Below are 15337 nucleotides of genomic sequence, written 5' to 3' on the forward strand. Positions count from 1 at the left end.
GATTGGGTGTTCGATCCAACCTCTAGGACGGGGAAGTGGGGGCCGAGAGCCAAGGAGCCTGGGCTTTAGGGAGAGTGCGTTTGCGCTTTGGGGCATTGCAAGGGATGCTGGTATTTGTAGTCATTTATTAGAGGCAGCTGTGGAAATAGGTGGGTTTGAATCCCAGTTCCGCCACCAACTGTTTTATCTTGATTTAATGGCAACAAATCTCTTTACATCATCAAACCTGTTTTCTAATCCTTAAAATGGAGATCGTGCGGGGATTAAATATGATACTGTATGTAAAGCCTGTCTCAAATAGGTACTATTCTTAATTAAAAGTCACCGTTCTGGCCAAATTGCATTCTACATGTGCTGTGCTCAGTTCATTGTGTATTTCCCAATACGAAACCTTACAAGACAGGATGAGAATGGTGAGGGTGAGTTGAAACGAATTCTCCTAGGGTATCACAGGAAGGAGGGATGGAGTCCATATAAGTAGATAAAGGGTATACATTTCCTACAGTTCACTGCAGGCTGTGGGAGAGCGGAGTGAATCCCTGGAAGGAAGGTGTTGAATTTTTGCGCGTTCCTATATTTATTCGAATCTCCCCTGCAGTGCTGAAAACACACCCGCCTTGAGCAATATCACTGAAACAAAACTGAGAAATCCAGCTTCCTTGGTAAATGGGATCCCTGGGTAAAGGGTTAGCATATAAATAGGAAAAAATAAAATAGAGGGGAAAAAGGTAATCATTCTTAACTGCTGATGTCTCCATTTATCATGTGGTGAGGAGGACGTTTTTTCTCTCCCCAACGTGTGATTTCATCTTGCCAGGGCTTAATTGTGAGCTGAATTCCTACTCAAGCATTCCAGAGTCCCCTCCCATTTGGAATAATCATACGTTGAAAGGCATACGCTTTGTTTTCAAAATGGTGAGCTTCAGGAGTAAGCGTGTGCTTGGGGAGAGGGTGGAGGCAGCTCCCCTGTCTGAGAGTAAGCAAGTTATGCCAGATGTTTTGTTGTGACAAGTCAGGCTAGTCATAATTAGCCCCAATTAACTCTCAGGGGTGAGTCACTCTCTCATATACACATGTTGGGGTGAGAAATTTTGTAGTTTGTTTTAAGTTATCCAAGAAAATACTTCCTCAGTTTGATTCTTCACATCCACTCCTCCAACTGGGCAGGAGCAAAGACAGCCACAACAGAAATTAGCTTTGGAGAAGAGTGATTGGATGGATGCCAAGGGCAAACGATTTGCTATGTATTGACCTGATGTGAGTGAATTCTAGTAAACAAGGTAAGTGAACAAACCTGTCTTTGGCTAAGGCACTAAAACTACCGTGTTCAAAGAAAGTATCATTGTAGCCTTGGTGGTGGCAGAGAGGCCACTTGGGGATAGAGTTGATAAGGAACTGAATAACTGGGGAAAGATGGGAACTGGAGACTTTTTTTTTTTTTTTTTTAAAGGCAGGAAAATTCCAACCAAGGCAAAGAATCTTTCACCTTTATGTCCTTGCTTCAAACTATAAAGAGCTACAGGTCAAAATATAGTGACATACAATCTCTTTGAAATTTAGTCAGTTGAATTTGATTCCCTGGGAAGTTAATTTTCTTAATTTAGAAGCTGCTAATTGGCAGGCCAAGGTCCACATCTGGTGGATGTATTGCCTTGGCATATACTGACACATTAAAATTTCAAAAATGAGTTGACAGGGACTTCCCTGGTGGTCCAGTGGTTAAGACTTCACGTTTCAATGCGGGGGTGGGGTGTGTTCGATCCCTGGTGGGGGAGCTAAGATCCCACAAGCCTCGGGGCCAAAAAACCAAAACATAAAAAAAAAAAAAGCAGAAGCAATATTGTAACAAGTTCAATAAAGACTTTAAAAATGGTCCCCATCCAAAAAAAAAAAAAAATGAGTTGGCAACACTTAAAACTTGGGAGATTGCACAAAAATATCTTAATTTGCCACTTGTCCTAAATTCAAAAGATCTGTTAACACTGGGTATTCAAGCTGGCAATTGTCTGGACTTGAACAGCAACTGTCTTCTCTAGACAGGGCCTGTGCTGTCTGGTTCCAAGGTCCCTACCACTCCCTATTGTCCCCCAGACACTGAGGCCCAGTGCCACATACCGTTGATCATCATGCTTTTTTTTTTTCTTGGCGGCAACGCTGGGCATGCGGGATCTTAGTTCCCTAACTGGGGGTGGAACCCGTGACCCCTGCAATGGAAGGGCAGAGTCTTAACCACTGGGCCGTCAGGGAAGTCCCACCCCTCCCTTTTAATCGCTTATATTACTCACCCAGACTCCTGAATTTGTGACCCCTTTTTCTAATAAGTGTTTTTTTCTTTTTTAGAACAGAATAAATTGAAAATACTGTACACACAGTAAATGTTTCATGAAATTTTTGTTATACGTATGTACTAGGCATGAGAGATTGTTGTGGGGTATGGTGCATCTGGAAGCATTCATGAGATGTTAGGAGCTTAGAAGGAGAAGGTACAGACTTGGCTGGATGATGTGAAGGTGGTGGAATGGTATTTCAAACAAAGGAAATAGAGAGCCAAGAAGATGGGCTGTGTGTGAGGAATTCCCTTCAGCTGCCTAATGAACAGCAGAGAATGAATAGAGGAAAACCTGAGGGGTAGGGAAGAGAGGGAACCAGATGGAGGATCTTCAATGCTAGAACTTAAATGTTTATCTATGAAGTAAAGGCCCATTGTAAAAGAGCTACCATTTATGATGTGAAGCCTTCCCAGTAAGGGTCAGGCACTTACGAGGTCACATTTAATCCTTACAACCCAAAGAGGGAGGCATTAATATCCTTATTTAATAGATAAGAAAAAAAAAGCACCGAAAACCTCACTAAAGGTCAATAGCAGATTAGAATTCAAATACAGGACTGATTATAAAGCCCACACATTTCTCTTTATACTTTTTTTTCTTTGGAGCAAGAGCACATGTAAAGTGCAATGTTTAAAGGAGATTAAATTACCATATGTGTACAGAGTATATCTGAGAAGCTGGAAGACACCCATCCTTTTTAGATCCTAGAAATGAATGTATCAAACACTGAATACTTAATAGTAATAATCATAAACCCAGGAAATGGAACCACTTTCTTAGACTGACTATGATGAGTTCAGTTATTTCAACTAGACCTGTGTAGGTAGTGCTTATTTCAACAATGGAGAAAAGCAATAATTGTTAAGCCCATTCTGATTTTTTGTGGCCATACAGTTGGCTGAGATCATTATTCTAATTCTTTTCACAGAACTATATACTATTAGAGGTTAAAATTCAGCTTGTAAGCAATGTTTTCCCAATAGAGAATTTAGTATTATCATTATTCTAATTTTTAAAACTGAAAAGGACTTACTCTAAAGTCCAAGGTAGACGATAACTAAGGATTTGAACTTGAACGCTGTTTATCTAAGGCGTTTTTAACTTATTCATTGTATCATTCTCTTGGCCTCAGAGAGCAAACAAATGGAGAATGGGATTATAAAATTAGGTGACAGAGGAACAGAGTTCAGCAGAATTCACCGGACTGAGGTTGAACTTGTCCTGTTGCTTATCAGTGTGGAAATCCTACCGCACATTAAATTTTAAGCTCCCTTGCAAGAACTTTTGGAGGCATACACACTAAGACTCACAGAGCACAGTTAAGGTGGTGTTTTGCTGAAAGTAAGGAGTAGCTTTTCAAACATCTGGAGATGCAAGATGTTATGTGTACCAAGGTGGTTAATGAATGTTTTTTTTGGCGGGGGGACCATACCACGTGGCATGTGGGATCTTAGTTCTCCCACCAGGGATTGAACCTGTGCCCCCTGCATTGGAAGCACAGAGTCTGAACCACTGCCAGGGAAGTCCCAATAAACAAATTTTAGAAATTGATTTGTTTAGCAAAACAAAACATTTTGACTTATATTACACATTAAAACTAAAGTTACTATAGAATCAAATGATTCTAGTTATAATCTGAAAATTATCTGGTTTCTGCAACTCATTTGATACACCATAACCCTCACCTGATGCTTTAGAACAGCTCAGAGCTCCCCAAACACATCACCCCATTCAAACTGTTTCCCCCACACAAATATCTTTATCTGCAGACCCTACCCCCTTTGCCTGTAGGTTCCAACATGGCCTTCAAAGCCCAGTTTATTATCTGGTTTCTATGACTTCAGTTATTCATTCAATACTGAGCACCTGCTACCTGCTGGGCAGAACAGACTTGCTTCCTGCCATCATGGAACACAGCCTAGTAGATGACAGTCAGTATTACCAAATGCTATAAACAAAATGCTTATGGTGCTATGTGGGAGTATAACAAGAGGAACTTAGATTGGGGGTTGGATGAGGCATCTTTTAGGAAATACTTAGCTAAGGTCTGAAGGATGAGTAGGAGTTAGCTGAGCAGAAGGGAAGCACAGCTTTAGAGGTGAAAAACAGGTAAAAAGCACTGCAGCAGGAAGGAAAACGGCAGTTTGAGGAACTGAAAGGAGCCCTCATGGCAGCCCTATGGCTGTGGCCTTCCCCTAGCCTTCCCGAGGTACCCCATGCGAGGCCCAGAACCCTTCCTTTGTGCATCCCCTGTGTTACACTGAGCTATTTCTGGCAAGCTCAATTATTAAATTCCTTAAAGGCAGAGGTTATCTTAATTCTATTTTGGACACTCAATACATTACAAATAACCAAGTTTTATTGATCCAAGATAAAACACTGATAGGAAGTCAGAAAGCTCTCATCTCAACTTGGATCTGCCACTGAGTTGCAGTGTAACATTGGGCCAGGCCCCTGGCCCAATTCTGCAGGACTCACAACCTTTTTCAAATTCATGGTGTCAAAGACCTACTTGACTGGAAGTCTCCAATTATGAATGTGGCTCCTCAGGATAACTTGCTTATTGCCTCTAGCAGACAAAAAGTACAGGTAGTTGAGTTAGGGTAAAGGATGCGTCTGAATTTGAATTTACTTAAACAAACCTCCCGTATCCTTTTTTTTTTTTTCTGGTGGAGGGGTTGCACTGAGAGGCGTGTGGGATCTTAGTTCCCCGACCAGGGGCTGAACCCATGCCCCCTGCATTGGAAGTGCGTAGTCTCAACCACTGCACCACTGGGGAAATCCCTCCCCTCATATCCTTAATGTGAGTATATATGCTCTTTGTGAAACAAATCAACCAAGTTCAGCTCTCCTAACTCATTCGAGTACATTTTGTCTCATTCCCTTCACCATTACTGGAAGCCATCTCTTCAGTTCAAAATTCAAGTCGGACAGGAAGGGGAAACAGCAAAGTTTCTAAAAATAACTTTGGTTAATAATAATAGTAATAATAGTAATAAGAGAACAAGGTGCTTAATGAATCCCAATACCTTTATTCTGAATCACAAATTCCTGGGTGACTAAAATTCCTAGAGTTAAAATTAAATTGGGAAGGGGCTGACTACCAGAAAATAAACACCTACTTTATGAATACAACAGCAACAGAAAGGGTTTCCAATTTTTAGAAGAAAAATTACATGAAGCAGCACCACCTGGTGGGTGTTACAAGATGAAATGCCCACACTGACTGTTCTGAGAGCCCCCACCGCACTGCAGATGTTTCATCAAGGACAGCTGCCATCAGAGCTGCTGCAAGGCCATGCTTCTCACTGCAGCCAGCCTCACAGCCAGCTCCTCAAACAGAAGACTGAAATGATATATCATTCCTGTTTTAGAAGCTTTTGGTGTACAGAACTTCTTGATGTGGATTAACACAGACTTGCTTCTTGAATTTAAGGAATGCCATGAATCAATCTATTAATTTGTCTGTGGTACAGTCTGCCAGAGTGCTCTGCGAAGAATCTTTTTTTCCATTCCTACCATGGCTGGGTGAGAGGAGAGGAAAGGGTGGAAAGGTGCCAGTGTACTAATAGGCAATTCAGGTGATGCTGTGTGCTCCATTTCCTTTCTGTAGGCATTTCTCTTGGCAGCTGCAGCAGCTTGACGGGGGGAGGAAGAGGCAGCCCACCAATCACCTCTTCTTGAAGCCATATTTTTTGCGTTCATAAAAGAGATCTGTCTTAGAGCTCCCCAAATTGACAATCTTTGGGCAACCATCTCTCTGGAAAACAGAATAGATAAGTTGTTAAAAGTCTCTGAGCTTGAACTGAGAGGGATTTAAGATAAAAATAACTTTTGGATTAATGGTTTAGCCATTCATCTTACCAGTTCAATTGTCCTATTTGATCAATCAAGTATTTACTAAACACCTAGAATGTGCCCAGGGCCTGTCCACCGTTTATCCAGTGGCCTGCACTTATAATGCTGGATTCTTAGCCCACTTCTGTTACTAATATGATATAGTGGAGGTAGAATCTAAAACTCTCTAAGGTGTTCAAAGGATTTTCTCCAAGTGAGAGGTAAGAAATGGTAATAATCATCTACAGATCAAGCTTCCTAGCTCTCTTTCACTATCCCAAGAAAGGAGAAAATACCAAGGGAAAAAAATCTAAAGACTTGAGGAAATAGTACCTTACATTTTAAACATCATAAGAGAATACTGAGTTTGATGTGTCCGTATTAATTCACTTAACCGGACACATGGTCCTGGGGGAAGAGTGCTCCTGTGCCAGAGACAGCTGTTGACGGCTCATACTCTGATGTGTAGTGACACACTCCCCTGGCCGTTTTGTGAGCTTGAGTGGTTTCAGTGAAGCCCTTGGGAAGCTGTGTTTTGCAGGAATGATGACTCCATCAGTTGATGTGGGATGATGGGAGGAAAATTGGGGAATTGCTACTGGAATAAACCTTCTTAGATCTCAAGATTTTATTAAACACCCATGTCAAAGGTAGCTGTTTCCTGTGACACTGGGCTATAGAATGAATGAATGAATCAAGTCCTTAGGCATCTCATTTCTAATTCAGCTGATTTCTCTTTTTGGGGACTGATATCAACACTGTACAAGAATCTCTGAAACCACACAAAGCCAACACTAACATTTCATTATTTTCTAGAAAACACGTACCATGTATTACACTGAGAACTACCATCTGCGGAGTTTGGTGTGCTAAGCAAGCCAGGTTGTGGGCCCAGCCCCACCAATGGCTTGCTAGGTGAACTCAAGTAAGCCACATAATCTGTACTGAAAGTCCTGGTACAAATGTGGGAAGAGCTGCCTCTCCTGGCCTCAGGTAGCCTGCTATTAAACACAACAGTGCTTTAAGCCCTTTAGGGATGCTTTGAAATTTTATGGTATGATGATAGCCTGTTCAGGCTTACTCTGCCTCACTGACTTGTGTGACTGTGGGCAAACCTCTTCTGTCTGGATTTGTATCCAACTATAAAAGAAGATGACTGGATCAGGTCAATGTATATGAACTGTATTTATAGAGCCCTAGAGAGTCCTGAGAGGGGCCAGGTGACAGTAGGACTCATCCCCCAATCTGTGCAGCTGTGTTCTCACTCATATTAAGATTGTAGGGACTTCCCTGGTGGCGCAGTGGTTAAGAATCCACCTGCCAATGCAGGGGACATGGGTTCAAGCCCTGGTCCGGGAAGATCCCACATGCCTCAGTGCAACTAAGCCCGTGTGCCACAACTACTGAGCCCGCGCACCTAGAGCCTGTGCTCTGCAACGGGAAGCCACTGCGATGAGAAGCCTGCGCACTGCAGCGAAGAGTAGCCCCTGCTCGCCACAACTAGAGAAAAAAGGTTGTAGGCTCTGGAGATAGGTCACCTGAATTTTGAGAAGTTATTAACCTCCTTGTGTCTCTTTTTAGTTACATATTAAATTACTACAATGGTAGAACCGACCTTACAGAATTAAGAATCAATATACTTAGAACAATGCCTAGCATATAGCCAGCCCTAATAAATTATAAGAAATTGCCAAAAATAAATATCAGCAATTTCATGATGGTTCAACCTAACACACAGACACACACATACACACGTGGCTTCTGTGTAAGATACTTTTTGAAGATGGGACTCTACATGTTAAAAAGTTGAAAAAAAAATCGGAAAACCAACGCATTGGATTATTAGCTCTTTGGCTTTTATGGCATTTTCTCTCACTGACTTATAAGTTTCCTGCTTTCTTGCACTAAACTCCTGTTTTTTATTTTCTACACATCTCCCGTGGGCCTCGTGGTTGTTCCCAAATTCCACCAATGCTGTGAAGAGGTGAGGATGTGTGCACTGGAACTGGCTGGCTTTTGTGAATACACCTGTGAATGGAAAGCATGAAAAGGAAGATGGAAGGACTGTTAAGAAACCTCGAAGGGCAGTACAGAGAGTATTTGTGAGTTGAGCTAGGGAGTACATAAAAAACAACCTGCAAATGTCTGCCTGATGGTAGTAGCTCTTTTAGCAATTGTATGCCTGAATACAGATTTCATCCTTTCTCAGTCCTCCCAGAGTATGACAGATTTTCCCATTCTGAGCACAGGGAGCTTTTATTTTAGGCAGCTATGGCTTGAATTGAATGTCCATGTTTAATGGCCACTTCATTTCTAAAATTTCACAAAAAAAGTAGACACTAGACTGCTAAGTGCTTGTTTTCATTATACTAAACATGTCCATTAAAACATCCTCAGGAGAAGCCTAAGACAGGCTCCTGTAGCAACCACCAAGGAGAACTCAATGCCTATGGATTTCCTTTCTGAGGAGGGCTGTATGTCAAGTCTGTTTCTATGTCACAAAAGCAAGCTACAAAAATTATCCTGGATCTGGGCCTGGTGAAAATCCAGGACTTTCAAGTAATACTTAAAAACCAACGCTAGGGACTTCCCTGGTGGCACAGTGGCTAAGAATCCACCTACCAATGCAGGGGACACAGGTTCAAGCCTTGGTCCAGGAAGATCCCACATGCCGCGGAGCAACTATGTGGGATCTTCCCAGAGCAGGGCTTGAACCCGTGTCCCCTGCTTTGGCAGGCGGATTCTTAACCACTGCGCCACCAGGGAAGCCCAAAGCTTCACTTTAGATAGAACAAAGTATTTCTTTAAAAAAAAAAAAGGGACTTCCCTGGTGACGAAGTGGTTGGAAGTCCGCCTGCCAACGCAGGAGACACTGGTTCAAGCCCTGGTCTGGGGGGATCCTGAATGCTGCGGAGCAGCTAAGCCCGAGAGCCACAATTACTGAAGCCCACGGGCCTAGAGCCCGTGCTCCGCAGCAACAGAAGCCACCACAATGAGAGGCCTGCGCACCGCAACGAAGAGTAGCAGCCAAAAATAAATAAATAAATTTATTTTTAAAAAAAGCAAAGAAACAAATTTGTTCTCTGGCAGCAATGCCCACAGATATTGTCCCCAAATCCTGAGTATTCTTGAAGCTTTGAAAAACTATGGAGAACACCCAGCTTAGTTTATTGGTCTAATTTCCTTATAAATTATGGAAGTTGCAGGAAGAGAACAATAACAGGGGTTGCTTTGGTTGCAGGAAGATTTCTGCATAGGAAAGTCTTAGGCACTTAATCTACACGATGACCTGTAAGGCTGAGAGGCTGGATCATATCACTGGACTGTTTTGTGTTCCTTGGAAACTATTGCTGAGTAAATGTGAGCTAGATACCATCTCAAATATCCTCAGAACATTCCTGTACACGTGAAGTAGAGGAAGTGGTGACATCTAGAATAATTCTCAGGGGCAGAATGAGGCACAAGGATCCAGAGAGATCAGGTCACATTCCGCATGCAGAGGAATCAGACAGCAATTAACATTTATTAAGCACTCTCTGGTTGCCAAGCATATGCCAGATAAGAACTCTAGCTGCAAAAAAACAAAACAAAACCAAACCTCTAGCTACAACCATGGAAAAGTTCAAGAAAATGTTGTCCTTAATGGACTCTTTAGCTAGTTTTAGCTAGTTTAAGAATTGTTTGTACTTTCTCTTCACTGATATTGTCTCGCCGTGGTATACAGGCTATAAATAATTACCAAACACCTACTATATACCAGACACTCTGTAGGGGGAACCCTATGGATGATTTACAGAGGTAGCAACAAAAATGTGGACCATACTTACAGTACACGCCAGGGACTGTACCAAGAACTAGGAAAAGGGGAGACAAATACACAAACCAAGGTCCTTTCTATAAAGGGAGTGTCACCTAGCTGGTGGATCAGATCAAGCAGGGTATGATCTGACGGTTAAAGGTAAATGCCAATCAGAGTTTAGGACAAGAGGATGTTCAAATCACCAACTGAAATTATGTTTCTGGTACTTTATCTGTGACCTTTCTCATCTCCCTAAATAACAGAAGAATTAATGATGTTAAGAAAGTTTTATCTGGTCTGATATATCCCACTTATTAGAGGTAGACAGGATCCAAATGCAAAGATTGCTGAGGTGGCGGAACTGTTTCTCCTCAACACGGGCAGATCCCATTAAAAAGACTTATGAAAGGGGACCTCCCTGGTGGCGCAGTGGTTAAGAATCCACCTGCCAATGCAGGGGACACAGGTTCGAGCCCTGGTCCGGGAAGATCCTACATGCCGCGGAGCAACTAAGCCTGTGTGCCACAACCACTGAGCCTGCGCTCTAGAGCCCGCGAGCCACAACTACTGAGCCCACGTGCTGCAACTACTGAAGCCCGCGCGCCTAGAGCCCGTGCTCTGCAACAAGAGAAGCCACTGCAACGAGAAGCCCGCGCACTGCAATTAAGAGTAGCCCCTGCTTGCTGCAACTAGAGAAAGCCTGCACACAGCAACGAAGACCCAACAAAACCAAAAATAAATAAATAAATAATAAATTGGGTTAAAGAAAAAAAAAAAAGGACTTATGAAAGGACACTGCTAGGTTTAGTCAGACAGCTTGGACTTGCCACTTATTAGCTGGGTGAGGGGCTGTAAATGGAGATAATAATAATCCCTATTTAACAAAGCTATTGTGAAGAAAAAGAGAGATTGTGTGTGTGTGTGTGTGTGTATATATAAATACCTACTCTTTGCATAAGGAAATATTAAGAATTATTAATCTGGGAATTCCCTGGTGGTCCAGTGGTTAGGACTGTGTGCTTCCATTGTAGGGGGCCTGCGTTTCATCTCTGGTCTGGGAACTAAGATTCCACAGCCAGGCAATGCAGACCAAAAAAAAAAAAAAAATTATTTTTTTATTTTTAAAGATTTTATTTATTTACCTATCTATTTATTTATTTGGTTGCATTGGGTCTTAGTTGCCGCACGCAGGATCTTTGTTGCCATCTGCTGGATCTTCATTGGGGCGTGCAGCATCTTTTAGTTGCAGGCTCTTTTATTTTTTTATTTTTATTTTTTTTAGAACTTTTTTTTTTAAAAGGAATTCCTTTATTTTTATTATTTATTTATTTATTTATTTATTTATTTTTGGCTGTGTTGGGTCTTCGTTGCTGTGCAAGGGCTTTCTCTAGTTGCGGCAAGCGGGGGCCACTCTTCATCGCGGTGCACGGGCCTCTCACTATCGCGGCCTCTCTTGTTGCGGAGCACAAGCTCCAGACACGCAGGCTCAGTAGTTGTGGCTCACGGGCCCAGCTGCTCCGCAGCACGTGGGATCCTCCCAGACCAGGGCCCGAACCCGTGTCCCCTGCATTGACAGGCAGACTCCCAACCACTGCGCCACCAGGGAAGCCCTGCAGGCTCTTTTAATTGCAGCATGCAAACTCTTAGTTGCAGCATGTGGGATCTAGTGCCCTGAGCAGGGATCAAACCCGGGTCCCCTGCATTAGGAGTGCAGATTCTTAGCCACTGGACCACCAGGGAAGTCCCAAGAATTATTTATCTTTTGCCTTACGCCTTATCCTAGATTAGGTAACCAGATACCTTATACTAGCCTATTGGCAGTGGACCACACTTCCTTTTATTGTGTCATAAGAAGAATAAAAGCTGAATCATGGGTTTCCCACCCCTCTCCCCAAGAAGCCTACTTTTGGTATAGACCTACAGCCCTCTACCCTGGCATCTGGCTCAAGAAGTTGAATAACTACCCACTGCCACCACACAATGTCAAGGGGCAAAAATGTCATAAGAAGAATTGCAATCAATTCTGCAAAATCAAACCAAAAGCATTCTCTAGCCACTTAGAACTGAAATCAACTCGAATTGTCCCAAGTTCAGAAGTCACTACATCCACCCAAATAGTCCTTAATGATAGTTAAGAGAATTACTGAGTGGCTATTACATACCATGCACTGTGCTAGGACTTAAAAATGCAGGATATTGGGAATTCCCTGGTGGCCTAGTGGTTAGGATTCTGGGCTTTCACCGCCGTGGCCTGGGTTCAATCCCTGGTTGGGGAACTAAGATCCCACAAGCCATGGGGGGGGGCGTGGCCAAAAAGAAAAAAAAAAGGATATTATTTCTGAATAAAAATAATGAGAGAAAAAAAAATAATGAGAGAGAGAGAGACATCAAAGGAAGAGAGGGCTTTCCAAATTGCTAGTGTTGACAAACATTTGCTTCTCTTGCATTTTTGTCCTTGATGCAAAATAAGTGCGTTTTGTTGGACTACATCCAGTATGGCTCACAGACCTTGAAGAAATTATAACCTAGATGACTAGATGAACATAGTAATCTACAGACCAAAGGAGTGGATGGCAAAGTGTTACTAAATAAAAGGAAGGATCAGATGAAAAGCTTAGTATATACTCACATCTTTCTCCTGGATGGTGCACTCCTTACAATAATAGGCATCCGAAACCCCGGGGCCTCCACAGATCACACAGCGTCCCTGGTAAGAGCCGTAGTTACATTCATCACATATGCGCACCAGGGTGCAGGGACGCACATAGGAGTCACAGATCACACACTTGCCATCACCTGTGAGGAAAAGAGAATGGAGTTATGCCCACTTGCAAGTACTTCAAGTCCTTTGCCCTCCTCCTGCTAATGGGGAAATACACTGGTCTTCTGATGGTGACTTTAGGGCCTGCTTCTTTGGCATCACAAAACTGGGCTTACCTAGTGTCCAGCTCAATCTCCACAACACACAGGAAAAGTCAATCAACTAATGGGTAAAGAGCTTAGAATAGCACCTGGCAGATAAGTCTATATGATTAACTGGCAGAACGCTGTGTGTGTTGGGGACGGGGTCATGCTACTTCTGGTCCACAGCTAGAGATTTTTCTCAAATTAGTGTCTAAAATGTGCAAGTTGGAGTGGGGTGGTGGCCTTTAGTTGCAGCCTGGCATTGTGTTAACGTGCTTCCAGTCACATCTACTCAAAGCCCTCTTAGTGGCACCGCTGGAAATGCCCGTTGGCTGGCTCCACAGAAACTGAGTGGGACGGGTGGGCTGTCTGGGGAGACGTGTTCCACTCACATTTTTCACACAGTCTTCCAATGGCTGCAAGATGAAAGACGGTAAAGAGTACAATTAGGATTAAGGTTTTGACAAAAAGGGGACAAACATCCTCGAGCTTGAGGTGGGGACAGGAGCAGGGACTGCAGTGAGCCCTGAGGGAGTCTTTCCATCCTATCCTCATAAACTTCAATCCGAACCAAATCCACACCCTCCCGAAGCCCCTCCCAGGTCCTGGGCAAACTGAGAATTTCTCCGGACCCCATCCCGGCAGCCCGCCTCCGGCTCCTAGCACGCACGCCCCGCCCTCTTTTCATCAGAGACCACAAACCCACGCGCTCCTACACTACCGACCGTGAGGCGGGAAAAGTGGCGCCCCCGAGGCAAGACCCTAAGGAAGTGATGGGAACCCCGAACTCCTCAGGTTCTAATACCATCCCCACCGAGACAGTCAGGGGCAGGAGGCCGTCTCACCAACACCAGCCTGCTTGCGGCAAAAGATCAAGTCTGGGTGATGTTTAGCCATAGCTCCCTCTATGCCACCGGAAACTTAGGGAACTTCCGGCCGACCTTTAACCTCCATTGTTCCTGCCTCCTGATCGCCGTGATTGGTTCTCTAGGCTTCCATCAGCGTTTACAATCTTTGCACCAAGGCCCGGTCGTTCTCGCGCGATCACATTTCAAAGACAAGTTTCCGTCGTAACTGGGGAGTCAGGTCCTGGCAGGTGCATGAAAGTCATCAAAAAAAAAAAAAAAACCTTTAGAATCTGAATGGAAGATACAAATTGCAAAGTGCAAAGATGAAGCTTGCACTTCGATAAGACATCTTCGTTCCCGGTATTTACTTCCGCAAGTGTTTTTATGCAGCTTTGTCCTCTCCCCTCTAGGTTCCTCACACGGGAGCTCCGCCCAAGGCGCTCACACGACTCGGCGCCTCTGCGGAGGCCCAGCCTTCACGGTGTTGCGTTTCTCTTCAGGCCGCGCCCCCTACCCGAAGGCTTTAAGTGCGCCGTGTGCACGTCACTTTCAAGCGACCTCATCTTTGTCAGTGCACAAAATGGCGCCTTACAGCCTACTGGTGACCCGGCTGCAGGTGAGAGCGAACTGAGGACCCTCTGGGTTCACGGGGGCGGGGTGCCTCCTCCTGTGCTTGCGGCTGTGGGCGAGGCAAGGCGAGGCGGGCCCGACCTCCGGCCGGCTTTTCGTGTACCTGTCCCTGCCGCGGGCCCGGCGCCCGAGGTCAAGGCGTCCCCGGCTCAGTCAGCTCTCCCAGCCTTGTCTCCGCCCCGCTGCAAGCGTGGGTCTCAGAAGCGGCGGCCAGGTGAAGAGTGGAGGCACCTATTTTGAGGGCTGCACTTTCTCCCATGTAGGATTTTTTTCTTTTTCTTTTTCTTTTGCCGTTCCTCAAGGTGAGGACAAGGTGACTGGGGGCCGCGGTGGTTGTGGAGCCCGCTAGGTCCAGAGCCCGAAGGCCTCGCTTCTCACCTCTCAGCAGCAGACCTTTGCTAGCCAGGTGCATCCGTGGTTGCCAAACCTTAAGTTTGGAGGAAAAAAACTATTACCTATTCCATCTTGTGGGGATCCTGCGGAACATATAGCCAGGAGTTCGAGGGGGCCTTCCGTGCCCAGACGTAGTAATTAGTAACGATAACAGTAGTCTCTCACCTTTGCACAAGATTGCAAGACTTAATTCCTCATCATATCATTTGGTTCATATAATCATTTGGTGAGATGACTCTTCTCATTTGATAGATGATGAAACTGCTAGAAAGTAGGTGAAAGTTTCTGCTCTCTCTGAGTGTTACCGAAGTGCTGTGGCCTGAGCATCTGCCCTACTACCCCTCTGTTCTCTGTTCTTGTTCATGTCAGCCTGCCCTCAGAACTTTCTGAGCCCGAGTGTGGTCCTGGAGCTGACATTTGTATTTGTGAGAGTACCCAGAATGGAGTATTTTGAGCTCATAATTGGTTGCTTTTCAATTACTAGATGGGAGGGTAAAAGAGATTCAACAATTTGACCTTGACTGTCCTGTTATGAACCATCTAGAAAATTGACCGACTGCCAGATGTTTTTTCACTCCTAACTTGACAATCCTAGG

At 44.2% G+C, this 15337-nt stretch overlaps 2 protein-coding genes across 2 annotated transcripts in view; one reads left to right on the forward strand and one right to left on the reverse strand.

Annotated features, from left to right (window-relative positions):
- Positions 1-5341: 5341 nt before the first annotated feature.
- Positions 5342-14104, reverse strand: PHF5A (PHD finger protein 5A). The gene is made up of 5 exons (XM_068561789.1): positions 14087-14104; positions 13716-13959; positions 13263-13286; positions 12596-12762; positions 5342-6090 (listed from the first exon to the last, which is right to left on the reverse strand). Exons 2-5 carry the CDS (start codon positions 13765-13767, stop codon positions 6001-6003), a joined length of 333 nt encoding a protein of 110 aa, XP_068417890.1. The 5' UTR covers positions 13768-13959; positions 14087-14104; the 3' UTR covers positions 5342-6000.
- The window catches only part of ACO2 (aconitase 2), a 53166-nt gene continuing 51457 nt past the window's right edge, over positions 13629-15337 (forward strand). The window contains exons 1-2 of the mRNA XM_068561786.1: positions 13629-13665; positions 14129-14334. Of these exons, the coding sequence (XP_068417887.1) occupies positions 13644-13665; positions 14129-14334 (228 nt within the window). The 5' untranslated portion in view covers positions 13629-13643. The remainder of the gene's footprint in view (positions 13666-14128; positions 14335-15337) is intronic.

The sequence above is a fragment of the Eschrichtius robustus genome, chromosome 13 (genome assembly GCF_028021215.1).
Source record: "Eschrichtius robustus isolate mEscRob2 chromosome 13, mEscRob2.pri, whole genome shotgun sequence".
NCBI lineage: Eukaryota > Metazoa > Chordata > Mammalia > Artiodactyla > Eschrichtiidae > Eschrichtius > Eschrichtius robustus.